A 27,492-nucleotide genomic window follows, 5' to 3' on the forward strand; every position below is an offset into this window, starting at 1 on the left:
GTTTTATCACGCTCACATCTGCAATATTTTTAAGTTTCAATATCACTGCCTGGTATGGCAATCTGAGCATTAAAAATAAAAATTAACTTTATAGAATCCTAAATGATGCTGGTAAGATCATTGGCAAAAAACTAATCCCATTTGGGCAGTTGTTTGAGACAAACATCTATAAAAAAGCTAACAAGATCCTCGAAATAAAAAATCACCCTTTGTGTCAGGATCTTGTGATTTTACCATCACAAAAGATATACAAGACACCGATGGCAAAGACAAACAGACACAAACACTCTTTTGTTCCCCTGGCAATCAAATCATTAAATAAGAACAATCTGATATAAACTTTGTCACATGTAAATTATGAGTGCGTCTGGTGTGAATGTACATTTTGGTTTCTTATAGTTAAAATGTTTTTTGTTTTGTGTAATGCGCAAATTATAAGACAAATTTCCATACGGACAATAAAGATTATTATTATAATAATTATTATTATTATTGCGGATACATTCATTTGCAGTTATTGGCTCAATAGCTCTAGCCAGCGTCTTTGTCAGACCCTCTTCAAATAGAGACTCTTGACTAAATAGTTGTTAATTGCATAAATTCTGGTCATCCAAGCTGTATGTGCCCTGTGGTGATGTATTTATAAAAAGTTAAGACACTTTTTTGGTTAAACTAATTAGAGATTAAAAGTAAAACTTAAAGAAAATTCAAAATAAACTTTGACCTTTCTTATTTTCTTGATCTAAACCAAAATGTTGTAGCTTTTAAGCCAAATATTGTCAATCCCTATAGGTACATAAACATTGCATCAGTGGCGTAGCAAGTGATTTGTGGGCCCGCGGGCATGACCTCTTGGGATCTCATAATCATCATCTCTGCCTGTGGTCCCTTCTGAGACATAGGCCACCAACCAGCTTCCTCCAGGCATCTCGGTTCTGGGCGAGCCTCTCCAACTGTCTCCACGTCTTGCCCATCTGCTTGGCATCTGTTTCCGAATCGACGTTAGGGCATAAGATTGTGCATTTGATAAATATGTAAGTCTAAATTCTAAGGTACAGTATATCAGTAAAATTAAAACAAAATAATCATTAAGACTCTTTTAATGAATAATACCGTTGTTTATTGGCGAGATAATGCAAAAGTGACAAATCTCAATTCACGTCGGGCTTTCTATGCACCAAAGGCATCTATACCATCCTCTAGAGTCTAGATCAATGCTGTCTAGTATTTTGACTTCACGTGAATAGTAAGATAACACGGCAGTGGCGTAATATTTAATATTTAGTTTTTTAAAAATTCATTCATTTGGGCCTAAAGTGGAGGCCGGTTGGACTTTCGGATTTGGACCCTCCCTACACCCCCTAGCTACGCCACTGCATTGTATTTTCAATGCTAAATTAACTTTTGTTTTTAGTTATGTTTTTCTGATTTCTGTTATAGCTTTGTTTGATTAGAAAAACCTCTGACATAGATTGTTTGATAAGTAGAACAATATTTTGTACACGCGTTCCGTAAGTTGGCGATGCCGGAAGTTGTATTTTATATGAGCATTACGCTACCTATAAAATGCTTTCTAATGGCACGCGTCTCAAATAGCCCCTGACAACCAGTCCAACTCTTGGCCTTCACGTGTGGCTCAAATATTGAGTTCGGCGGTACTGTTTCACTAGCAGGAGAATGAGGCTTTAGGCGAGTAACTAGTGCCTAAACCAGTAAGCTTCGGGCAGGAGTAGCTCGTTAGCCGTGGCTGGCTACCCACCTAGGAGAAGGAAAACTGAATTCAAACCTCTACTGCCTTACAGCTAAACCCAATCATGGGAAAGAATGCGGAAGTTAACACTGAGAAAAAAATCAGCCGGCTGCCCTTAAGCAGTTTGCAGCAATCAGTGCTACATCCTTGCAGAGCTTGCGATGCTACTGAACCCATACTGTAATGCCACCTGCCGTTTCGTTGCATACCTCAGTTGCGTAGAGTAGAGGCATGATCGCTCAAATCAATACAACCCGTCGTTCACTGGAATTACCAATCATTTCACAATCTGTACAATTACGATGCTTTGTCTTGTGACGCCCCAAAAAATTACTGTCATTTATTGTAAGTGATATTATTCTGAAACGTCATAATTAGGTAGCCATGTCAACTAGGTAGCCATGTCTTATCTTATATAATACAGACGTTACTTTAAAAAAAAAAAGGATGATTACTTCCTACGCGTCATGCATCCAATTTTAACCAATGACTTCAATTCTGCCAAGTCACTGATTTTTCCTGGCTAGCTATTTGTCTCCTGTAGCTGAGAATGCTGATGTAAAGTATTTATTTAGGATGTTAGCTTTAGTTTCATCATCATTAAGTGTTAAGTTATCTTCTCCTTTTAATTTGTGCTTTTCCTGTTGTTTCCATTTTTTTTTTGGACTTAATGACTTAATGTATGACCATAGGTTTTTGTTGTTATCTTTAGATATTACATTGTTAATATATTCCCTCTGCAGCTGTCTGCTTACTTTTTGAGTTAGGTGTTTTTTATTTTTATATACTTTTAATTAACTCTTTCTGCCTTAGTTTCTTTAAATTTTCTATTAAGGTTTTCCTTCTGTTTTCAAAGCTTAGTTAATCTATTGTTAAACCAGCATTTATTTACTTTGTTTGACAAGTACAGAGTTAGTATATGATTATCTATAATGTATTTCATATACTTTATAATGAAATTCCACAGGTCATTAACTGGTTGGTTTATGTCTTTTTCTGATAAGAATGTTTGTTGAAAGTTTAATGCAGCTAGGTGTAGTTGTGTTAGGTTGCATTTGTTCGAAAGTAATATTTTCTTTTGGGTTCTATATTGGCTGCTGCTTTTATCTGACTGTGTATTTTAATGATATCATGGTCCGATAGACCAGGGATAATACTACTAATCCAGGTCTGTTGGTTAAGAAGAGATCTAATGTGTTGTTTAACATGATTAATTTTGTAATGATTTGATCTAAACTTAGGTTGTGTTAAATTTCTATGTAACTCCCGTATATGTCCTTAGGTTTCGGTGTTTATCTATGGTTAATGTTTTCCAATTTATATCAGGTGGTTGATGTCACCCATAATAAAAAAAAACTGCATTTTTTTTATTAGTGAGTTAACTGATTGTTTAGTTCTTGCATGTACTTTAGACTAGAGTAACTAGACCAGGTGGCCGTGTCAAACACGCAGATATCCTATAATAACATAAATTACACATCCATGGACACATACTCATTGCTTTTACACATTAAGGAAGCTCATAATTTTCTCTTTATTAACAGTTTGGACTCAAAGCATCAATAATAAAGATTAGAAATAGAAAACTAGTAATTCAGACAAACTCTTAGGCAGGCCCAACAAGCCAGAAGAACTCAAACTTTACATGAAAGATATTCTCACCTATATCCCATTCACAACAGCGACCATCAATTGTGCCATTTAAAGTTTATTCTAATCATTGAAATTGAAAAAAGAAAAAAAAAGAAAACAGTGTGTGACTTCTTTAGTTTATCCCAGTAATCCTAGGCAGATGGTCAATTTGCATTATGAATAATAATATATCATGTGTAAAAATATGCGAGTACTGTAGAAGAAATGGAACCTCTGCTAACCGGGCAGTCCGGTCCTTTTGAGCCGTTCGTTGACATCGGTCGCCATCTTTAACTTCAAATAGTTGTCACCAGACGACAGCGGCCACATTCAGGATAATCCTGTAGACGTGGGTGAAGCAGGTGAAAGTCAGAGCAGGTATGTAGTAAACTCTTTGTCTCTGTCCACTACTAAACACGTGTTGTTAAGTCTTAACTGAAATCTGGTTAAAGTAACATCTTGTGAAGTCTGAAGTCTCCCTGTCGAACTTGGGGTCACGGTGGATGCACTGTTTGCCGTGTAAGGCCCGCTGGTCATCGACTGCGCTCCGATTTCACTTTTCTGGAACTTGCTCTGTTGCTGGTGGGGGCAGGTAAAGCGAGGCTGAACTAACCCCAACCTCCATCACACTAAACATGACCCCATTTTCATAATTATTTAGAAAAACCTAACAAGAGTGCATAAGAATTGTGAGGAAAAAGCTTTTTGACGTACAAATACGCACACATGTAGGATTCATAATCCAGCAGAATCAAATTTCATTTTCCATTTAAAACAAAAACACATTTCATTGACATGTAAGTTTAAAATTGATAAGATAATGTTTCAGATGAAATTGCAGACATCTCAATCGGTGGTGATCTTTCAAATTGTCTGCATTTAGCAAATGGGGCTTTTAAGTAATTTTTTAGATTAATAATCTTTACTTTGAACATGTCTTTGAAGCCTGGACATCTTATTGAATATACAATGAAGTTCGTGAAATGAGAAAGTGTATGGAACATATGAGCTATACGGTTCATTATGTAAAAATTTCTCGTGGTTGGACTATCTGCAATATATGCATAGGCTTTCGTAACTGTGAAAGGGGAGACCAGCAGTAAGTAGGAGCAACTCACTAGAAAAACAAACATAAAAGAGTTCCATTTCTTAGATTGTAAGTCTTTTATGTTTTTCCTGTAAGTTAAAACATCCGTCACACTTTTGTTCAGTCTGGAAATTTGTTTATAATGGTTGCGTAACACAAGAGAGATATGAATGTAGATGAAAACAAGAAAGAGAAAACAGACAACATGAAAACCTGGTAGTACGTATTGGTGATTTAGTAAAAAATACCTATGAACAAAATTGGCATGCTCACAGCTGCAGAAGGGGCAACTGAGAAAGAATGAAATGACCAAAGAGGAAACAATGACCAGAATAATTTTTTTTTGCTGTGATGGAACTGTGAAATTGTGGGTTGATCAAGTATAGCCATCGGTCTACAGAGATGAGGATTATGCATGAGTAGCTTATATAACTGTAAAGAATCCCCGGTGAGCTGATAAGCAACGTTTCTGAAAGACTTTTGTCGCCGAGGAAGAGAATGATGGAAACCAGAGCGAACAGAGCGTCATTGCAGGACTGGTACATGACAAACGCGCTAGTTTTCCTTAAGTGAGGCGTGCTGAACATGATATGAACACAAATACAATTTGTGATAAAGGTGACAAAGTATAGAATGTTGGCCACAGCGTCTAATAGTGTGTTGACTTCCGTGGACAGGGTATCAGTCATATTGGCCGCTTTATTAACAAAATAGCAAAGCTCATCAGTGGAACTGAACATCGTCGAAAAATACGATGAATTACTCATTTCGACCAATGTTCATAAGATTTTGTGTAAACTTGTGTTTGTTGATTCAACATAAAAACTGAACCTGAAACAGAGAAGTAATATTTTATATACATTACTGCTTATACTCTAGTAAATTTGGAACTATAACTATGTATAAGAAAGAAATCTTTTCAGAATCTTCACTAAAAATATGAAACGCTTTTAGGATTTTACTGTACCACTTCCCTAAAATAGTTTCTATAGCTTAGTTGGCAGAAATATAAAGCTCTAGCTAGACACTCTGAGTATGATATATATGTGACTAAATTAACATAATGGAGAAACTAGCAAAAAGAATCAAAAACGTCTGTATGCTTAGAACTTTCATGTTTTTTATTGAAGTTTTAATTATTATTATTTTTAAACAAGCGTTGTGAGCTATGGTAATTAAAACGTAGTTTTGTAAAAAAAAAAAAAAGAAATGTGAATGAATGGTTCAAACCTCTTCAATACGTAACAAAGGGGCTATGGTTTAAATCCCGATTGGTACCAACTTTTGCGGTCACCAAGCACACTCAAAAATCCTTTAATAGCTCCACCAGTCTGCAAAAGAGATAAGATCAAAGAATCACTTAAAGGCAATAGTGCAATTAATGAAACTCAAATGGAGGTCTGGGTTAAGTTGGGGAAATAAATGCTGTTGGTTGTTGTGCTGGCCGCATGACGTCCTAGTCAATCATCGTTCACCGACATAGGCGACCTTTACATCATCTGTCCTAGAAATCACATGATCCATACGGGGTATTTACTTTTAAAGTGAACATGAAGGCGGTGGCTAAATAATGTTTTATTTTCAGTGTAATTTATTCATGTCTGAATATTAGTAAAATCACCAATATTACCAATGTTTTAAAAATTAAGATATCTAAATAAGAGACATCATTTCATCTTCTATTAAGGTCTTGTCAAAAGTAGACCTTTTTTTTCCCTACAGAATGGCAGCGTATGCAAAAAACATTTCAAAACGTCTCCATCAGTGTGATTCGTTTGGATTTTTTGGTCTCTGAATAGATGAATTTCTTCTGACAATTGCACTTCATTATAGTGAGAGACAAAAAATGTCCCGCGACAGAGACTTCTTACTTAACACGAAGATGATCTTTATAAACATCACGCCCATTTCAGACGTCCGTGCGCTACATGTCTCTCGCATAATACTATTGACCAGGGCGGCTTCTTTATTATTAGACTTAATATGGCCCTCGATTTTTTTTTCACTACGATCAATATTGACTTTTTTTTATATTCTCTCTCCTTAATACGAGAAAAAGGCGTTGTAGACTCTAGGAGAAAAAGAATTCCAAGAAGCTGAAAACGTCGAAAAACGCTCCGCACCGGGGCTCCGTTCAGAATCCGATCCCTTGCCGCATCTTCAACTCCATCTCCATGAAGAAATCCTTAAGAATTGTGTAGGCGACACTATTACCGAAAAAAGAACCGGACTCGTTGAAATTTCATGACGTCAATTTGGACTCTATACACAGGGCTAATAACATAAATGAAAAAGAAATCCTAACATTTGTGTTATAATTATGACTAAGTTTCTTTTTTATTACATTCTTTAAAAAACTCACGGACTTCAGTGTGGGAGCCTACATCACTCCTCTAGGTCCCCAGCTTCTAAGGGATGCTCGAAAAAAAAAATTTGTCATTTAGGGGTCGCCACCCATAAATGTTTGAAAAACACTGCGTTAGTGTGTTTTATTTTAGTCATTGTATAAGTGACTTGTACTTTGGATTATTAATTTTGTATTAAAACTCAAGAAAAATATTTATCGCTGAGTTCCTTATAGAGCGAATCATTATCAGATGTCTGGCTTTTAGAGGATCCACGAATATTTTATTTGACACCAAAAAAAAATTATCAATTAAAACAGACAATTTCAAATTTTAGTGAAATGGAAAATAATATCCTTCAAATTGTGTAAGCACACAATTACTATCACACACACACACACACAAACAAAATAGATTTTACACCAGCTATGTCTCATACCGAACTAATCACTATTAGCATTGCTTCTCTTTCTAATACACCTCATGTAGAAATACATTTTCTGGGGTTTCGCCCACTTGCTGATACAATTGAAAAAGGACTTTGTGTGACCCCCCCCCCCCCACACACCAAAAAAAAAAAAGCAAAGTTATAATTTAATAGGAAATAAAACTCTATCCCTAAAAGGGTATATAGCAGTGGCGTAGATAGGGTGGGGTAAGGGGGTCCAAATATGTAATCCCCTTCGCCCCCTCTTGCATGAGTGTCCGAAATTCGTTTTTACATTAAATATTACGCCATTATCTAATGTCATGATGTCGAATGTGGAAATGCAGGGGCCTCTAAAGAGGTCAAGCCCCTTCGGGCCCCCGAATCCTTAGCTACGCCACTGGATGTATAAGGGAATCTACAATGTGTGAACAGGAAAAGAAAAAAAAAAGAATGGTCTACAGAAAAAATGGATTTATATGAAAGAATACTTTTGGTACAGTGTCCAGCTCAGTCTTAAAGAATACTTTTGGTACAGTGTCCAGCTCAGTCTTAAAGAATACTTTTGGTACAGTGTCCAGCTCAGTCTTAAAGAATACTTTTGGTACAGTGTCCAGCTCAGTCTTAAAGAATAATTTTGGTACAGTGTCCAGCTCAGTCTTAAAGAATACTTTTGGTACAGTGTCCAGCTCAGTCTTAAAGAATACTTTTGGTACAGTGTCCAGCTCAGTCCTAAAGAATACTTTTGGTACAGTGTCCAGCTCAGTCTTAAAGAATAATTTTGGTACAGTGTCCAGCTCAGTCTTAAAGAATACTTTTGGTACAGTGTCCAGCTCACTCCTAAAGAATACCTTTGGTACAGTGTCCAGCTCAGTCTTAAGGAAATAATGTTTTATAGGAAAAAAAGGGAGGAGGAGCGGCGACCCTGATCTTTATACAACTAAAAAGGTAAGAACATAATTACAACATAATAACAAAATTAATACATATTCTTATCAATGTGTAACGTAAGTGAACCATTCGAAGTCAGGTTTTGGGGGCGAAGCTGAAGTGGCCCCACCACACCAGGTCATAGTTCACAATTTTAACCCCGTCCTGTAAACTATAGAATGCTTAATATGTTACTAATAATATTGTTTTCACATTTTTCAAATAAAAATTATAACATAGTTTTAGTTACTTATTTGTAAGCATCTGTAGTCCTGTAATCATAAAAGGTCAGTTATATAAAGGCCACCCTCTGTTTGAAATGATCTCACGTGGCTGTAATGCTAAATAGCAGACGTTCTACCAAGTTCTCACAGGTACGTGTTGAATTGTTTTCGCTTTCAAACTAACAAATGAATGTGTAAATGGATAGATAAAGTTATAGGTATAGATAGATAGATAGATAGATAGATAGATAGATAGATAGATAGATAGATAGATAGATTGTTAGTAATAATAACTCACTCAGATAATGTCCAACGGGTACGGCAATTGGAAGGTTGATGTCTGCTGTTTGGGCTCCAAAAGGCTACTGCAATTCCTGCAAATGTCTTAATAAAAGACTTTCACCCACTTACATACATAACCTTCTTCAGGTGTGCATACGTGTGAGTGTGTGTGTACTTGTGTGTGTGTGTGTGTATGGAGCTAAAGAGTGTTTGGGTACCAACTCTGTGTGTATGTGTAAAGTTTGTGAGTTTCAAGTCTGTGTATGAGTGTGATCTAAAAGAGAGTATCTGCCACAATTTGCGTGCGAGTGTGTGTCGCAGAGGGTCATGAATGTTTCTGAAGACAATAGTTTTTTTTTTGGTGTTTTTTTTTTTATATATTTTATTTTTATTTTATCGCTTATGGCGGAGTTGTAACTCCTGTCAATGTGTTCAAACGTACTGGTCGACTTATATTTCTAGTTAGGTAATAGATAGTATGTTTATTTCCCTATTTAATCATTTGCAAGACGAAAAATTTAACTTTAAAAATAAGGCTCATTACCTTTTTTAAACGTATAATGTATTATCCGCGCAATGGGAATGGCTCCCTATATGTTTAAATCATGAAAAATGCACCACAGCATCCAGCGGCGTAGCTATTGTGAGGGGATGAGGGAGAATTTCAAAATCCCCCCAGACTCCAAGATTTCCGATAGCAGGGAAAGTTTAGAGGTCGAGTACAGGACAATCTACCACGAAGAAACAATTCAGTGGATGGATGGCACCATGCATTGTCATGTTCATATCTTTTCTGTGAACAAAACAGACCGCTAGCCGTCTTTCTGAACACGAGGAACTTTTTTGCGACGCTCAAAGTCATTACAAAATACAAATGCTTACTCTTTACTACAGCCTGTCATTCACTCTTGAAGAGCGACCTGCTGCATTCTTTTCTTAATTGCACTTCCTTTAAAATACAAGAAATAGTGCATTGTAGATGCCAACTTAACCATTTTCTACCAACTTAAAAACCATTTTCTACCAACTTAACCATTTTCTACCAACTTAGAAACCATTTTCTACCAACTTAACCATTTTCTACCAACTTAACCATTTTCTAGACCCGAACGATTTTTTTTTATTTCGTGAATTCACAAAAAAAAAAATGTTTGAGAATCACTGCTGCAGACAAAAAAAATGTTTGAGAATCACTGCTGCAGACAAAAAAAATGTTTGAGAATCACTGCTGCAAACAAAAAAAAATGTTTGAGAATCACTGCTGCAGACAAAAAAATGTTTGAGAATCACTGCTGCAGACAAAAAAAATGTTTGAGAATCACTGCTGCAGACAAAAAAAAATGTTTGAGAATCACTGCTGCAGAAAAAAAAATGTTTGAAAATCACTGCTGCAGACAAAAAAAATGTTTGAGAATCACTGCTGCAGACAAAAAAAATTTTGAGAATCACTGCTGCAGACAAAAACAAAAGTGTTTGAGAATCACTGCTGCAGACAAAAAAAATGTTTTGAGAATCACTGCTGCAGACAAAAAAAATGTTTGAGAATCACTGCAGCAGACAAAAAAAAATGTTTAAGAATCACTGCTGCAGACAAAAAAATGTTTGAGAATCACTGCTGCAGACAAAAACAAAAGTGTTTGAGAATCACTGCTGCAGACAAAAAAAGTGTTTGAGAATCACTGCTGCAGACACAAAAAAAAAGTTTGAGAATCACTGCTGCAGACAAAAAAAATGTTTGAGAATCACTGCTGCAGACAAAAAAAAAATGTTTGAGAATCACTGCTGCAGACAAAAAATTGTTTGAGAATCACTGCTGCAAACAAAAAAAATGTTTGAGAATCACTGCTGCAGACAAAAACAAAAGTGTTTGAGAATCACTGCAGCAGACAAAAAAAAATGTTTGAGAACCACTGCTGCAGACAAAAAAAATGTTTGAGAATCACTGCTGCAGACAAAAAAAAATGTTTGAGAATCACTGCTGCAGACAAAAAAAAATGTTTGAGAATCACTGCTGCAGACAAAAAAAATGTTTGAGAATCACTGCTGCAGACAAAAAAAAATGTTTGAGAATCACTGCTGCAGACAAAAAAAAATGTTTGAGAATCACTGCTGCAGACAAAAAAAAATGTTTGAGAATCACTGCTGCAGACAAAAAAATGTTTGAGAATCACTGCTGCAGACAAAAACAAAAGTGTTTGAGAATCACTGCTGCAGACAAAAAAAATGTTTGAGAATCACTGCAGCAGACAAAAAAAATGTTTAAGAATCACTGCTGCAGACAAAAAAATGTTTGAGAATCACTGCTGCAGACAAAAACAAAAGTGTTTGAGAATCACTGCTGCAGACAAAAAAAGTGTTTGAGAATCACTGCTGCAGACAAAAAAAAAAGTTTGAGAATCACTGCTGCAGACAAAAAAAATGTTTGAGAATCACTGCTGCAGACAAAAAAAAATGTTTGAGAATCACTGCTGCAGACAAAAAATTGTTTGAGAATCACTGCTGCAAACAAAAAAAATGTTTGAGAATCACTGCTGCAGACAAAAACAAAAGTGTTTGAGAATCACTGCAGCAGACAAAAAAAAATGTTTGAGAACCACTGCTGCAGACAAAAAAAATGTTTGAGAATCACTGCTGCAGACAAAAAAAAATATTTGAGAATCACTGCTGCAGACAAAAAAAAATGTTTGAGAATCACTGCTGCAGACAAAAAAAATGTTTGAGAATCACTGCTGCAGACAAAAAAAAATGTTTGAGAATCACTGCTGCAGACAAAAAAATGTTTGAGAATCACTGCTGCAGACAAAAAAAAAAAAAACAACAGGTAATGTTTTCTTGTTCTACCTGGATTTCATTTTGTTTTAGTTTTTGCTGCAATGGCCATTAAAAGAGATCTATGCGGTTTACTGTTTTAACTCACACCCTCTCTTTTTTTTTCAATAGCCATTCTTCCTTCTGACATTTCTAAACCAGACCCACAGGATATATCAATAAAAACGTATGGCTTATTGACAGGAGGAGTGGAAAGAGAAGACGGTGATAGACATCTATAGAGTTAATTTTGACTGACGTGGACACACTATATATAACTTTAGTACGTGGACACACTAACTTCAGTACGTGGACACACTACATATAACTTCAGTACGAGGACACACTAACTTCAGTACGTGGACACACTACATATAACTTGTCTGTACGTGGACACACTACATATAACTTGTCTGTACGTGGACACACTACATATAACTTGTCTGTACGTGGACACACTACATATAACTTCAGTACGTGGACACACTAACTTCAGTACGTGGATAATACATATAACTTCACTACGTGGATAATACATATAACTTCACTACGTGGACACACTACATATACTCCTGTATGTTAACACACTACATATAACATGTCTGTACATGAACACACCATATATCTCGCTGCTTTGCTCATCACTGAACATCCAGAGAAGCAGCTCTCGACTCTGTTTTAGTCCTGTTGCATAGAGTGAAAAAAAAATTATTGGGTCGATAACACTAAAAACACCTGATACTCATTACGATATCCACCTGCCTTTTAGGATCAATAGCCATCACCTAAATCAAACCTAATAGTGTTTTTTTTTTTAATTTTATTTTACTAAGAGCCAGATATGAAAAAAATAGAATAGGCTACAAAAGTTATTTCTCATCCAGTAAGAAAATGTTTTTAAAAAAATCAAGAGAATTTTTTTTATAAATGCTTTATAAATACAAAGCTTATGTAAGGATAAAACACCACACAATCAATTCCCAATCTTTCAATAATGCAAGGCACCTCTCCCCTTTTTCTTTATGAAACAATTAAAACTAATTGATTAGCTGATTGGGTTAGTTTTGTTTTTATCGATTCAAGTATTGTCTTTGCCTCTAACGATATCCAATGTTTTTACTTGATCCGTTAAGCGGGAGAACACAAAATGTAAAAGGAATTCTTCCAAACAGACAAACGAAGTGAGATCACGTACTCTGTAACCATGGTAACTCAGTCCCCGGTGTTAAATATATATATATATATATATATATATATATATATATATATATATATATATATTATATATATATGATCTAAATTCACCATCAATAGTTACATGATGTTTTTTTTTTAATTCTTTTTCTAGTCAGCTGAGAATTACATTTGTTATTTATTGGACTCATGCTTTAAATATTAATAAAATGGTGGACTCAATAGGTCGTGTGTTATACCTTTCAACCTGTCTTCATGGTGATATTGAGTTCAAACCCTCAAATACTTCTAGAGATTTAGGCTACGTAGTAATGCGCCATTGTAAAAAAAAAAAATGTTTTACTTGTTCCTTCAGAGTTGAAGATAATTTACCTCCCGCAGGACGACGGGGATGGGAGCATGAAAGATTTGAACCCGGGACTATCGATACATTTGAACAAAAGTCCAGCTTGCAAACCGAACGACCATGGTATCGGTACTCGTTTGAAAGTCCATTATTTTAAAAAAAAATTACAATGAAAAGTTGAAATAAAAAGTGGTGTTTGAAAGCTTGAATTAAAAAAAAAGAAATAATGTTCTCATGTGATCAAGTTCAATAACTTTTAACTAGACTTCCTTGTAGATCTATAAATATATCATTCTAGAACTTTCTGTTTGGCCATCTCCAAGGTAGTCTCTATTTGTTTACTTGTTTACTTCTGTGACGATTACGTTCACATTGACCTCCCCTTATTTTTTTTGTGTAAGTTAAGGTCAACATACTATAATGTCAAGGACAAAACGTTAACAGACTTTTAAATCCTGGTCACGAAAACGTAAGTTAATCACTCGTTTCTATACCATTTTAAATAATCTACAGTGTCCAGCTAGTAGGCTATACTGTTACATGCCTTAAGTATACTTAGTTTGAAGGTATGTGGGGTGTGTGGCCGTGTCAAGTTTTGAGTGGGTTTGGCTTGGCTAACTATCGGGGGGGGGGGGGCTTGAGGTTCGAGGCTCAACTCGAGTAGGGCTATGTTAAATGAGCGCCTGAAGGGAGCCCTGAAAATCTTCTCCGAGAAACACCTTCAACCCCCACTGGTCCACAAATGAGATTGGACAATAGCATGACGTAAACATGAAAATAGCACTAGCCAGGAAAACTAGTGACTTAACAGAATTTAGGTCATTGGTTAATATGCATGACTAAATGCATTACGCGTAAGTAACGTCTGTATTATATAAGATAAGATAAAAAGCTATTTGAAATAAACCGAATTATGGCCTTCGGTGTTTTTATTGTAATAAATAAAATACAACATTTGGTGTCCTTCTGATCAACAATGAAAGTTGAATTATTAGAACACACATCACGTGATAAAGAAAACCGACAGGGTCGATGCACAGTAACTCGCAAAGACCTGCAGGGAACAGTCCTATGGAAGAAGAGGCAGACAGAGTGGAAAAGAAGAAGAGGCGGACAGAGTGGAAAAGAAGAAGAGGCGGACAGAGTGGAAAAGAAGAAGAGGCGGACAGAGTGGAAAAGAAGAAGAGGCGGACAGAGTGGAAAAGAAGAAGAGGCGGACAGAGTGGAAAAGAAGAAGAAGCGGACAGAGTGGAAAAGAAGAAGAGGCGGACAGAGTGGAAAAGAAGAAGAGGCGGACAGAGTGGAAAAGAAGAAGAGGCGGACAGAGTGGAAAAGAAGAAGAGGCGGACAGAGTGGAAAAGAAGAAGAGGCGGACAGAGTGGAAAAGAAGAAGAGGCGGACAGAGTGGAAAAGAAGAAGAGGCGGACAGAGTGGAAAAGAAGAAGAGGGCGACAGAGACAGCGAGGGGAAAACATTATCAAATATTAAAAGAGATTCTAGTCAAGGTCAAAGACAGAGAGGAATAGAGAAAGACGGTCGACATATCCTATGTGGTTCACCAATGGTCCAATAGACTAAGTGATAGGTGAACTTGAGATATAAAAACAACAACACATGACACCTATGTTCAGTTCCCCATGCCCTGTACTTTGCCCACTGTCTCAGTTAACCTGTCATGAATCTTTGAGAAAAAGACACTTGTCATTTCAGGTCACAACGACACAACACAACGTTTCTCACACTATTGGACGCCTCCGACAACAATGGCTCGAAATGCTGACATGGAGGGTATGAAGGCGTTTTTTTTTTTATTATTCTTAAAAATCTTGGGGGTGCATGCATCATCCAACAGTAGTCTAAGAAGTTTCCGACTTTTCTTTCTGTTATTATTAAATTACTTTATATTTATATGAAATCTTCTGGTAGATCTATGCTGTGATGTTCCCACCTTTTTAACTACCAAAAAATTAGTCTATATACAATTGAGTATATTGTATACCGTAATGGCATGATGAAATGGTACTTAAATAGTTTTATGATGGCTATCTGACTTCGACAGATTACTTTGTAGATGTTGAGTTTCTTGTACGGTGTATTAGATGCGTTTAAACTTCTAAAGAACACGACCCACAGACTAACTAGATGAAAGGACTAAGTCCAGACCGTAAGATGCTTTCAAGCTTAATGCATAAAGGCCACAATCAAGTTTCTGTCCGCAATAAGATGTCACCTTGAAGTCCTAACACCAACTAATACTAACATTAACACTATCCGTGGCGTCACCAAATGTCGCGTCCAAAGTCCGTCATATATGGCGCGTCTCTATACTAACAAAGTACCTGACAATACGCTGAGGTGACACCGGGACATTATTGTGTCAGAAAGTAATGATATCATCATTAGATCAAATCACTCTCTTCCGATTTGAGGATATTTAAGCTGTTTAGATTTAATAGAGCATTATGTAAAGTCTTTTTTTTTTTAATTAATTAGAATAACAAAGCACAGGTTTCATTGTAAGGTGGGAACATTCGCCCCACTTAGTTGTTAATCTACATTTACATTTACTCTACATTTAAGCAATAATTAAGTAGAAAGGAATGCACCGTCATCTCTGCCTGGGGTCTCATCTGGAGCAAATAGTCGCAAACCAGTTTCCCCAAAGGCGGCTCTCCTCTAGGCGAGTCTCTCCAACGTCGTGCCCATCTGCTTGGTGTTTCCCAATCTCTTGCATATCTGCACCGTCCCCATCTTGCTTTTTTACTTTTGATTTCCAGGTAAAGACGTCTTCTGATGTTCTATGAAGGCTTGCAAAGGGTGTGACCCATCCACCTAAAGCAGGGGATCTCAACCTGTGGGTCGCGACCCCTTTGGGGGTCGATTGACCATTTGCCAGGGGTCGCCTAAGACCATCGAAAATATGGGTTGTTATTGTCTACCCTACAATTCTGTATTTGTGTATTGGGGGGGGGGGGGGGGTCGCGGTAGAGTGGGGGATTGTAAAAAGGGGTCGCCGAGCTTAAAGGGTTGAGAACCGCTGAATCTAAAGGATATCTTCATAAGAGGTTCTCCAGGTCTCAGCGTTATAAAGTAAATTACTTGTGAAGCAAAGGGCTGAAACAAAACAAAAAATAAATTACAAGTATAAATATTTCAATATAAATTACAGTTTTTATTACATTACAATTTCTGATATGAGAGAACACAACAAAACAGTATCTAGAATTTCTTTTTTTTTGGTCTCATAACGCTTAAAACTGTACACATTTGACGCACAGTTTTCTCAATTTCCTTATTGACTCTTTTTTTTCTGCTTCCGTAAACAAATAGAGCCAGAGACTGTTTCAATGCAAATATTTCAAACCATTTAGACAAATAATTGTTACCTATATAAGGGGACTTATTAGTTCTCTCTCTACACCTACAGTCATTGCAGGGCCACTATGTCAGTACTTACACTGCAGTCTCTGCTGGTCGTACTAGCTCTGATCGCTGTGGCCACAGGTAACAGGTACGTTGGTAAATTAAATATACTTTCATAGGCGTATACTACCGCGCTCATCTTCCCTCCTACGTCAGGGGTGTGTACTTTCTTTTAGTTCTATGTGGAGGCACAATATATGGTTACGTATCATTTTATGAGTTCCAAGTCAAAGTACAATATATGGTTAGGTATCATTCAATGATCTCTAAGTGAAAGTATATTCTATGAGTTCCATATGGCAGTACGATATACGGTTAGCTATCATGCTAACACGGGGTGTGGCTGTCGGGAAAGTGCTTGGCTTCCGATCCTAGGGGTATCCAGCTCAAGTCCCAGTGAAGACTAAGATTTTGAACTTTGGAAAATTAGGACGCCCTTGAATCTAGCCAAGCTTAATGGGCTCCTAACATAAGTTGTTCTTTGTGCTGACCACTTGACACCCTCGTTAACCGTCGGCCATATAAACATATGAGCTTTGCATCATCTACCGAATGGATCTCAAGGTATGAAATGAGAAACTGTTTGCAAAGATTATATCCACTCATTGTCTCTACTTGTCTGTCTGTCTGTCTGTCTGTATCGTGCATTTTTTTTACACTGTTATTTCTTTCACATCCATTTTCGGATCAAGTTGAAATTTTGACAATTATTTACAGTTTATGACAATACATGAATCAATCAGAAAATTTACCAATTAGTCAAGCGGTTAATGGTGATTTGTACATTATAGTTTATAAAGAAAAAAAGGGAGCTTATTGTGCACTATATTCAGAGTTCTTCCTTTTTAATTTGACTTTTTAAATATTATATTTTGTTTTAAATAAAATCATTAAATTAAATCATCTTAAGCTGTTAAAGTCTCTTAAATTATCAGATGCTAATAGGCCTATATTATAATGTACGAATCTATGCTATCAATAGATATACGGTGGCTGAGGGGTAAAGCGCTTGACTTCAGTACCGAGGGGGTCTCGGGTTCCAAACCAAGATAGACCCTATGGAACCTGTGCTACAGTTGGGTCAATTTGTTTGCATACTGCAAGCATGTATGATTCGCTTGATCCCAAAGCATTACGAAAATAAAAACTACATAACCATTCTTGTATTAACCATTCCGCGAGTGTCTTATGCAGATAAGTCAAACGGAGGTAACTCTCAAATAACAAAATCAAAGAACACAGGCGTAAGACCAGTAATATAAGTTAGTCGACGCTGGTAGTGAATGTCGAACAAGACGTTTAGTAATACCGAAGGCAGGGCCGGTCCTACATGTTGCGGGGCCCTATGCGAAACGGATTTTGCGGGGCCTAATTTGGGTTGTGATAAGGATAAATAAGTGAAAATTAAGACTTTGTATTAGAAAATAAATTTGTCTTAGCATTTTATTTATAGTTGACTAAGTACAAAATCACTGTCAAAAATTAACTATACGAGTAGATAGTAGTTTTCCAACAAAAAGCCGATAAACATTCAGAACTGCCTTTTAGATTTACTATCGACTAGCAAAATAGCGCTTTTTTTTTCTAAGAGGTCGAAATAGATATAAATCTATATATGTATGCCAGTGACTATTAAAGTAAATTAAATATTAGAACTTCTTGTTTTGGTTAAAATTCGGCTTATTATTACATTTTTATTTAATGAAAGCTGACAATGCCGTTTTGTTTTGTTTTTTAATCGCGAGTAGGATTGGCGTTTTCCATATTGAATGACACCACGAAATGACAATTTTGTCTGTTTTAAGGAGATTTGCATCAGTTTTAAGAAGACTTTAAAAATTCCAGGAGATTTTCATGACTTTTTCTTATATTTGATAATTTCAGGAGAATTCCAAGAACCCTTTAATTTAAGTTAAAATGGTTGAATATAATAATTTACACCTAGAATTCGCATCGCGCTGGGCCTATGAAAGCGCGGGGCCCAATGCAGCCGCATATGCTGCAGTGGCCTGAGACCGGCCCTGAACGAAGGGCACGGTCAAGCTAAGTCTCTACTTCAGTTACTAATGCCGACCTAATTCTACGGCTGCCCAAAGGTTTTCTGTTTACCTCGAAATCCTGGTCTAGTTTTTTTTTGTAATACGCCTCTAAGTGAACACTTTCTCTTTTTATGAAACAATTAGCTTTTCGCGCCTAATTCCCAATCGTCCCATAACAGCAGTTCTAGCGTATGAACTTGCATCGCGGGTTGTATGAATGTGTGTTAATTTGAGTGCTAGGGAGAAAATGTAGATCTGTGAATTTAGCTGTGTGAGTGTAATTATGTGAATGTAACTCTGTTAGTGCAGTGGCGTATTTAGGGTGGTTGGAGGAGGGGGTCAAAATTTGAAAATCCCCCCGGCCTCACTTAAAGGTGGCCCCCGAATAAGTGTCCGAAATGTGTTTTAACATTAAATATCGCGCCATTATCTCATGTCGTGATGTCGAATATCAAAATACAGGGGGCCCTAAAGAGGTCAAGCCCCCCCCCCCACCCCGGGTTCTTAAATCTGTAGCTATGCCATTGTGTTAGTGTAACACAAGTAATGCAAATGTATTTCTTAATCTTCCAGCTCTTAATGATTCGTCACCTGAAGGCCAACACCAACTACAGAAACGTTGCAGTGAGGCATGTCCAGTAGGGCAACGCTGTCGATGTTTGCCTCCACTCGCTACTGTCATCAGAGAGCAATGCCCACCTCTGGTATGTCCGAACCGTTGCAGCTCAGGGGCGGTTATCACAAGAGACATTAACGGATGCAAAACTTGCAAGTGCGGCGCCAAGAGGGTGTGTAAACCCGTGGCATGCAGAATGATGTGCCCTAACGGCTGGGCTAAAGGCGCTGATGGCTGTGACGAGTGCCGGTGTAAGGCACTTTCCAAACAGACTAGATGCCCACTTGTGCAGTGTAACAAAGCTTGCCCGTACGGCTACGCCAGTGATAGCAATGGCTGTCAGACCTGTAGATGTAACACTGACCTAGGTCCCTTAGCGTCATAACATTGCTATCTATGCTAAAGTGACCAAAAAAAAAACTTTTGGATTAAAACTTACATGACGATCAAAAGTATTTTTTTGTTTTGATTTATTGTTGTTCTTTCATCTCATGTCAATTTTAAATTAAAATAAGAGTATATTATATTTAGTGAATAAGATAAGAGAGCGAATAAGAAACAAAATATAAGACAAGAGTATACTAGAAAGGTTGTACACACATCAATACAGTCAGTTTCAAACTGCTTCATAGCATTTAGCATATAGCCATATACCCCGTAATAAACGACCCTACTTTCTCTTGACCCTACTTTCTCTTGAGTCAGTGCACAAGTGTCACTGGTAATTGCTTCGTGATGACGGCGTTTTTATTATGAAGAGACAATACTATTACTGTCTCGTTTGAAGACCTTCTCCAATACCTAAACTATAATAATAATAATAATAATAATAATATTATTATTCTCTGGCAGCGCCAGAGAATGACTACTCGTTCATTTCTAACATAATAATAATAATAATCTTCATTATCCGTAAGGAAATTTGTCTTACAATTTGTGCATTACACCAAACAAAAACCATTATAACTATAAGAAACCAAAGTGTACATTCACACCAGACTCACTCATAATTTACATGTGACAAAGTTTATACCAGATTGTTCCTATTTAATGATTTGATTGCCAGGGGAACAAAAGAGTGTTTGTGTCTGTTTGTCTTTGCTATCGGTGTCTTGTATCTCTTTTGTGATGGTAAAATCACAAAATCCTGACACAAAGGGTGATTCTTTATTTCTATCTGTAGCTTTATACACTGCTGGAAGGGGAAATTGAAATATTGACACAAAATTCTGTGTAATACTTGTAAGAGTGAAGCATACATTAGACATCGAATTCTTTAAATCTCAAAAAAAAAAAGGATTTCAAGAGAGATTTATTTTAGTCGGCGCCTACGTCACTCATCTGAGCAAAAGTGAATGCGGATCTAAATCTAGCCAATCGCAACACGTCATTCTTGCAATATCTACAGTGACTGCTAGAACTAGTTTCAACCCGCTTTTTGTTTTTTTTTTGTTTTACAAAGCTCATATCGACTCTGTCTGGTAAAACTGGTAAAAAGTTTGTACACGTTTTTTTTCCCACACCCAATCTCGGATCAAGCTGAAATTTTGTTACAGTTATTTCTTTTACCAGACAACAAAAGAATCAATAAAAAGAAATTAACCCCTTAGTTAATTAACTATTAGAAATAATTTATTATGTTCGGTATCTCGAACAAGAGAAAGAAATAGTAATTAACTGATAATGTGGTATAACTTGAATTAGTACCCTTTATACTTAGTTGAGAAAAAATTTGAAACGAACAATGGATAACTATAACATTTTCTATTTCCATAAGCACTTCCCTGGCACAGTGGCTTCAGTACAATAATAAGGTGGCTGAGGAGGCTTGTCTAAAATTCATTACGTTAGTAGTTTAAAACCTTTAAATTCTCGGTACAGCTTGATAAGCCCACATTACATGGGAACGGTGCTTTACTTTTAGCTTTGTTATTTTTTTTTTTTAGAGAGAAGAAACATGTTGCCAAGAATTGTTATTTGCTCAATGTTTGTAAACCGACAAAGAAAGAAATAAAACGTTATTTACTGAATTGAAACAAAATTTGTCAATGTAAAAGCTCAACTCTTGACTAATTTCATTTCTGCTGATACTGACGGTGCTATGGCACTTTTAGGAAGGTACCGGGGCTTTCTGACCTACCTAAAACAAACTGTACAGAATGTATGTTCAATACATTGCAACATTAATACTCGCTGAAACCTCTTTGTGAGTGTTTGCAAGGATCCCTAGATGGTGTAACCAGAGACGTAACCATAACCAACAGCATTGCCTTCAATCAGAGATTGTACACTCAACTTTGTTTTCAAATGACTAGAAATGTAATAATAATAATAATAATAATGAATATCTAATTGATTTAATTGTTTTAAAGGGTCAATCTCTTTTTCAAATCCTCAAAAAAAAATCGTAAAAAAAAAATATAAAAAAAATAATTCCTTTAGTTCAGTGTTCTATGGTGGCGGTGTCGTTCTGCAGTTCACACGATAATATGTAAAACTACTTTATTAATTGTTGTTTTAAATTATGACCAACTTATATGTATACTAAATAGATTTTTTTGTCTTTAAAAAAAAAGTATTTAAAAAATGTAAAAAATGTAGTAGTTAGTAGGACAGAACATATTTAACTTCGCAATAAAAGAGTAAACAAAAAATTGTTTTGACATAAAATCTGAAGCCATTTGCAAAAATGTGTTACAAGTTTAAAAATAGGGTATATGCACTCCTCCCTGTCGGAGAGCCTCCCGTATTTGCCGTATTTGTTACTATTCATAGTTAATAGTTGTAAAAGTGGTGTGTTGGTATGAAAAAACTGCTTGCATAAGGGATTAAAAAATTAGATTTTTCGCTTTCAGAAAAGAAAAAAAGTAGCTGTTGCATCAGAAGTTTGAATGGTCTAAAATATTATGATGTCGGATTTTCACAAACTTTTCTAGTTTACGAGATCTAAACTGGACAAACGGACGGACGGACGGGCAGATATTCCACACAAAACTTATAGCGTCTTCTCCCCTTTCGGTGGCCGCTAAAAAAGAGTGTTTAATGTACTTAGCAAAACATGAATCAATAAAAAAATTAGAAAATTAGTTATTGGTAATTAAGTATTTTTTTAATATGTTATAAGCCTAAAGGGAAATAAATTTCTACATTATTCAGAGATCATTGTAAGTGTGAAGTTCTTTCCCATAAATAAGCTTTTTTAAAAAAAAAAAAAATAAATAAAATTTTAAATTTTGCTTGTTGATATTTAAATGCTTGCTTCTCTGGATGGAGTTCTTGTTAAGTGTATTCAATAGTAACGTGTACAGTTAATTTATGTTCGAGGTTGTTGAATGTCTAAGAATATCACAGATGGTTCTGCTTAATAATTTCATTGTAGTACTTATTGATAGGTATATATTTAATTGTAATTCTTTTTCATTTTTTTTCTTGGTAGGCACGTGAAACATGCAATGACTTAAAAGGGTGGTCCTGTTGGCTCCTGGTCATTTTAGTACAAGCTTTATATCCAAGTTGATAAAAGATGTTTCGTGTATGCCCTGTAAGCCACAGCCTTCTCTTGCGACCATTGATACCTAGAGATGATTCGAACCTAGATCAATCGGCATAGTTGACCTGAACACGGACTTGTGGTCAGTGGAGACCAATAGCTCCTTGCCACGCCACCGGTCAGTACCCCGAATAATCTCCGGTCTAGTTCCAGGTAAATAAGAGTATCGGGTAGAGCAACCATGGGGGATAACTCTGATTGATTTTTATGCTTGTCCTCGAAGGGTTGTCTTTCTTTTTTAAAACTGTATCAGAATGGATCGTAGGGTCAGCTCATAACGTCTCGACACAATATATTGTTACGTAGGTTGATTATGTATCAGTGTTTCAAAACCGTTATAGTTTCCAGTGCTACACTAAGCGGCTCCCTTCTGTTTAATAAATTTTGATTTGCAATTATCAATTTAAAAAAAAAAAACTCTGTGTATCTATCGACAATTATATCTGCACACTGATATATAGTATAATATATATTTAAAAGGGGGCGCGATGGTTGAATGGTCAAGCGATTGGCTTCCGAACCAGCGGTCCTGGGTTCGAATCTCTTAGGAGACTGGGATTTTTTTTTTATTTCGGAATTTTTCATGCGCCCCTGAGTCTCTCCTTTCTAAAGGGTACCTGACTATAGTTAGGGACAGTAAAGGCGGTAGGTCGTTGTGCTGGCTACATGACACGCTGCTTGTTGACCAAAGAAACAAATAATCTTATCGTAATCTGCACAATAGATAGCAAAATAATAGAACATATTTTTAAAAGCGTAAACTCTATTGTTGTTAATGACAAGTGCTGTAACGATTTTTCTTTTTTTCAATTTATATTTGATTAGTTTTGCCCCCTACCTATAAAAAAAACCAAACTGTAGACTTTGAACGTGCAGTGGACTGTATTTCCTTATTTAATTTAGGATTGACTCGAACGGCTTTTCCTGCTCATGGGAAACAGAAAAAACTCGAGAATGTTTCCATACATTTATTTCCATCCCTTTATATAAACAAATACTGGCTATATAAGCGCACTCGGTCTGGTAGTTCTATGTCTGCATTACCATCGCCACTATGTCAGTACGTACACTGCAAGCTGTCCTGGTTGTACTAGCTGTGGTCGCTGTGCTGCAGGTAGCAGGTAAGTTGATTACTTAAAACTCTTTCTCTCCTAACCGACGATACCAGCGTTGATTCCACTAGAACAGGGGTTCTCAACCTTTGGGTCGCGACCCCCTTGGGGGGGGGGGGTCGATTGACGATTTGCCAGGGGTCGTCTTAGACCATTGAAACTATGGATTGTTATAGTCTACTTTTCTAGTGCTGTATCTGTGTATCTGGGGGAGGGGGGGTCGCCGAAGAGTGGGGGATTGTAAAAAGGGGTCGCCGAGCATAAAAGGTTGAGAACCGCTGCACTAGAATGTGGTAAATAATTACGGAGAGAAAGAGTCAAATATACTTTCATAGGTGTATATAGCCCCATTTAGAATTAGGTGTCTCGAATTAATGCAACAATGGTGCGCCTCTGTATGTTCGACACTGTTGTTAATGCTTACTAGCAAATGTCAGGGTTGTGTTTAAGCCTTGGCTCGTTTGCCCGGGCCCCTGACATTCAACAGGCACCTTCGTGCTTACAATAAATAATTGACTCACCGTTAATAATGTAGCTGTTTAATGACATGAATATAAGTAATAATGACAACTGATGGAGTAATGACATTAAATCTAAAATATTCGAATATTGTGGTGATAGTAATTAAACAATAGTTCTGCACCTTGCTATCACACAACGTCACACGTTCAACACTGGCACACTGCTGATAACAAACTCCAATGTAAATCTTGATAATCCCAAAACTAACTCCCTGTAGAGACATAAGAAAAGACAAATTGAAAGCTCTAGTTCCAAAACACTAAGGCAGCGAAACAACTGCGAAATGCAGTAATGCCTTAAATACTCACCCTAAACAGGGGAACACAGAAGAATTTCAAACACACGTTACAACAGCATAATAACAAAACCACTCCATAAACTTACAAGCAAGGCAACAAAAAGAAAGTGCATTCAAAAATAGTGCACTTAATACACATTGGTGCTAGAATGCCATAATCTACGCACCGACAGCAAACTCTAATCTCTGTCGCTAGTTGAATTTTTTGTGTGTTTAATGTCTTTATTGCAATGTTTTAAGAGGGGCGGAGGTAAGGCAGGTCAGGTGGAACTATTCAATCCATTGAAACTTCTGTCCTTGGAGAATATAAAAAAAAAAGCCGCAGAAGACAGTTAATGATAAATTGTATGCCCGTCATAAATTGTATCATAGAAATAATATTCTTAAACAAAATCTAACTCACATAACCGTTCAGCAATCACTTTCTAGAGTCGTCTCCCCTAACTAACACCAAGTGACGACAGTGCGACCATGTTGCTTCATTCACAACCAATCGCAAACCTCTTCCCAGCGTTACCATAGAAACACACACACACACACACTCACTCACACACACAAACACGCTCGATGTTTTATTTGAGATTTTCTTTTACAAGTTTCAAATTTTTTTCAGAAATAAAGATTATTACGCCATAGCCCAAATTGTTTAGCAGGGGAGATAAGCCGCTAGGGTTCGATCTCGGGAAACATCACAATGACGGCAAGAACTACCAGTCAGCCACCCTTGTTCGCATATCTCTTAATCACATAACATTTAAAGAAATAAATCCTAACCCGTTGTCCTTTGAATTCGTATGGCTCTCAGTTATCACAAGAAAAAGCTCGCTCGCTAAGTTATCCGGTGCATTTTACAAGAACAGACGAAATCGGCTAGTAGGACAACCGTTTTATCGGACCAGCCGATTAATCGAATAGAATCGAAAATTAAAGAAATCCTTTTTAAAAAGTCTAGTATGGTTATTGGGTAATTAGAACCAAAATGATCCAGTCCCTATGTGTTCCGATTAGCAGGATTGGATTGTAGTAACAAGTGTGAATGTGTGTGTTTGTGTGAGTGTTATATGATTCATATGTTTACATTCTTCTTTTCTCTTCTAGCTCGTGACGATTCTTCCTCCCGAGAGTTCAGACATGGTGGCAAGCACCAGAAAGATAAGCCTTGCAGACTGGCATGTCCATTTGGCCAAGTAGTGGACAAAAGACGCTGTCGGTGTCTAGCCCCGTTTCCAAATATCATCAGAGTACAATGTCCACCCTTGGTATGTCCAAGCGTCTGCAGTTCAGGGGCGGTAATTACAACTCAGAGCAACGGATGCAAAGTTTGCAAGTGCGGCGCACAGAAGGTGTGTCCACCCGTACTGTGCAGAATGGGCTGCCCAAACGGTTGGGCTAAGGGCGAAGACGGCTGTGACCAGTGCCGGTGTAAGGCGCCATCAAGACAGAATGTCTGCCCACCTGTCTTGTGCAGCAGCATATGTCTCTACGGCTATCTCAGTGACAACAATGGCTGTCGTACCTGCAGATGTAACACTGACCCGGGTCCGATGGCATCATAAAGTAACTTTTCTATCACAGCAAAAGTAATTTTTTTTTTTATTTGATTCACATTTTCAATTTTTAAAATGTTCTGCTGGTAAAATGGATTCTGTTTTCATAGTTTTCTTTTGGCAATAAAGAAAAGTACGTTAAATGTTCTTTCTATGCTGTTTATTCTAGTGAAAGTATTATTCTTCGTAAACATGTTGTTACATTAACTGTGGTCTGAAACTCTTTTTAAGTACCTGTATAGCTTCAAACAGTTGCTTAGATGAGCCAGGAGAACTAAAGACTTAGTAAAGTGACACTCTAACAAGGGAAGCATAAACATTACTTTAACAAAAAACAAAGCTTATACAAAGTGTTATTGTATCAACTAGTTTGAATCATTTATTCAATTAAGTATATAATAGAATTAGACCAACAGCAATATATCTGTGCGATTAGAAATATTTTTACTATTTGTTTTTGTCTAGCGCTATTTCATGCTTTTAGCTTTCTCAATATGCTATGATCCTATCACTTATCTGGAACAGTTGGGAAAATCTCAGGAGGGGTGGGGGGAGTTGAGAAACAATGGGCGATCGCTTTTAGTGACGATATCTGTATGTCTTTTGGTCTGGATAAGTGTGGCATCATAAGCATTAAAAAGGGCAAGGCAACGAACACCAACATTGCATTTGAAGGCATCGAGGAATTGAACTCTGCCTCTCTTTATAAATATCTTGGAATAAACCAGAATGCCAAGATAAACCATAAGAAATTAAAAGAGGACTTTCTTGGCAAATATAGGCAAAGAGTTAATAAAATCCTCAACACCAAACTGTCTGGCAGTAATCTCATCACTGCAATTAACAGCTGGGCCGTCCCTGTGCTCCTTTACACGTTCGGTGTGATCAAATGGACTGACACCGACCTACATGACATTGACAGACTCACTAGAAAATTACTAACCAAGTTTCGATGCCTACACCCCAAGTCCTCCACCATAAGGCTATACCTGCCCAGGAAGGATGGGGGTCGTGGATTGCAGAACATCTTCAAATTGTGTAAGATGCAAGTTTTAAAAGTACGATCAAAACTGCTCGCCTCCAGCAACAAATTAGTTTCCTTCCTACGGAAATACGACTCCGATGCAACCCCTCTGAACCTACACAATTCTGATGTCAATATCGGTTTGGACGACGTAGGGCATGAGATTCGCCAATGGGAAGAAAAAACACTCCACGGAAAATTTCCGGCTTCATTACATGGGGACAACATCGACAAGGCTGCTTCCTTAACATGGCTCAAAGCAGGTCATCTCTACCCTGAAACAGAAGGCTTTGTCACAGCAATACAGGACAGAGTAATCAGGACAAAAAATTACGA

At 37.0% G+C, this 27,492-nt stretch overlaps 2 protein-coding genes and 1 long non-coding RNA gene across 5 annotated transcripts; 2 read left to right on the forward strand and 1 right to left on the reverse strand.

The window, feature by feature from the left end:
- Positions 1–3,266: 3,266 nt before the first annotated feature.
- On the reverse strand, positions 3,267–9,006 carry LOC106080280 (uncharacterized). Its single transcript, XR_008777752.1, has 3 exons — positions 8,694–9,006; positions 5,700–5,800; positions 3,267–5,300 (listed from the first exon to the last, which is right to left on the reverse strand). It is a non-coding gene; the product is annotated as an uncharacterized LOC106080280 (long non-coding RNA).
- A 4,383-nt stretch (positions 9,007–13,389) lies between these two features.
- On the forward strand, positions 13,390–19,555 carry LOC106061678 (antistasin-like). Of its 3 annotated transcripts, none has more exons than XM_056027250.1 (3): positions 13,390–13,494; positions 14,736–14,813; positions 19,061–19,555. In XM_056027250.1, the coding sequence occupies exons 2-3, from the start codon at positions 14,789–14,791 to the stop codon at positions 19,486–19,488; spliced, it is 453 nt and encodes a 150-aa protein (XP_055883225.1). In that variant the 5' UTR covers positions 13,390–13,494; positions 14,736–14,788; the 3' UTR covers positions 19,489–19,555. The 3 variants fall into 3 exon arrangements, 1 of the variants encoding a protein (XP_055883225.1); XR_008777621.1 differs by lacking the exon at positions 14,736–14,813 and adding an exon at positions 16,453–16,536 and having other exon boundaries at positions 13,397–13,494; positions 19,061–19,148; XR_008777622.1 differs by lacking the exon at positions 13,390–13,494 and adding an exon at positions 16,453–16,536 and having other exon boundaries at positions 14,746–14,813; positions 19,061–19,148.
- A 4,066-nt stretch (positions 19,556–23,621) lies between these two features.
- Positions 23,622–26,497, forward strand: LOC106061677 (antistasin-like). Its single transcript, XM_013219879.2, has 2 exons — positions 23,622–23,774; positions 25,684–26,497. The coding sequence occupies exons 1-2, from the start codon at positions 23,708–23,710 to the stop codon at positions 26,139–26,141; spliced, it is 525 nt and encodes a 174-aa protein (XP_013075333.2). The 5' UTR covers positions 23,622–23,707; the 3' UTR covers positions 26,142–26,497.
- The last annotated feature ends 995 nt before the right edge of the window (positions 26,498–27,492 follow it).

This window comes from Biomphalaria glabrata, chromosome 4 (genome assembly GCF_947242115.1).
Source record: "Biomphalaria glabrata chromosome 4, xgBioGlab47.1, whole genome shotgun sequence".
NCBI classification, from domain to species: domain Eukaryota; kingdom Metazoa; phylum Mollusca; class Gastropoda; family Planorbidae; genus Biomphalaria; species Biomphalaria glabrata.

What these genes read in the sequence shown, in the direction of transcription:
- LOC106061678 (XM_056027250.1), top strand. Translation starts at nt 14,789, where the DNA reads ATGGCTCGAAATGCTGACATGGAGG. An exon ending in TCGAAATGCTGACATGGAGG is followed by an intron (nt 14,814 to 19,060) that starts GTATGAAGGCGT and finishes TTAATCTTCCAG; the next exon opens with CTCTTAATGATTCGTCACCT.
- LOC106061677 (XM_013219879.2), top strand. Translation starts at nt 23,708, where the DNA reads ATGTCAGTACGTACACTGCAAGCTGTCCTGGTTGTACTAGCTGTGGTC. An exon ending in CGCTGTGCTGCAGGTAGCAG is followed by an intron (nt 23,775 to 25,683) that starts GTAAGTTGATTA and finishes TTTCTCTTCTAG; the next exon opens with CTCGTGACGATTCTTCCTCC.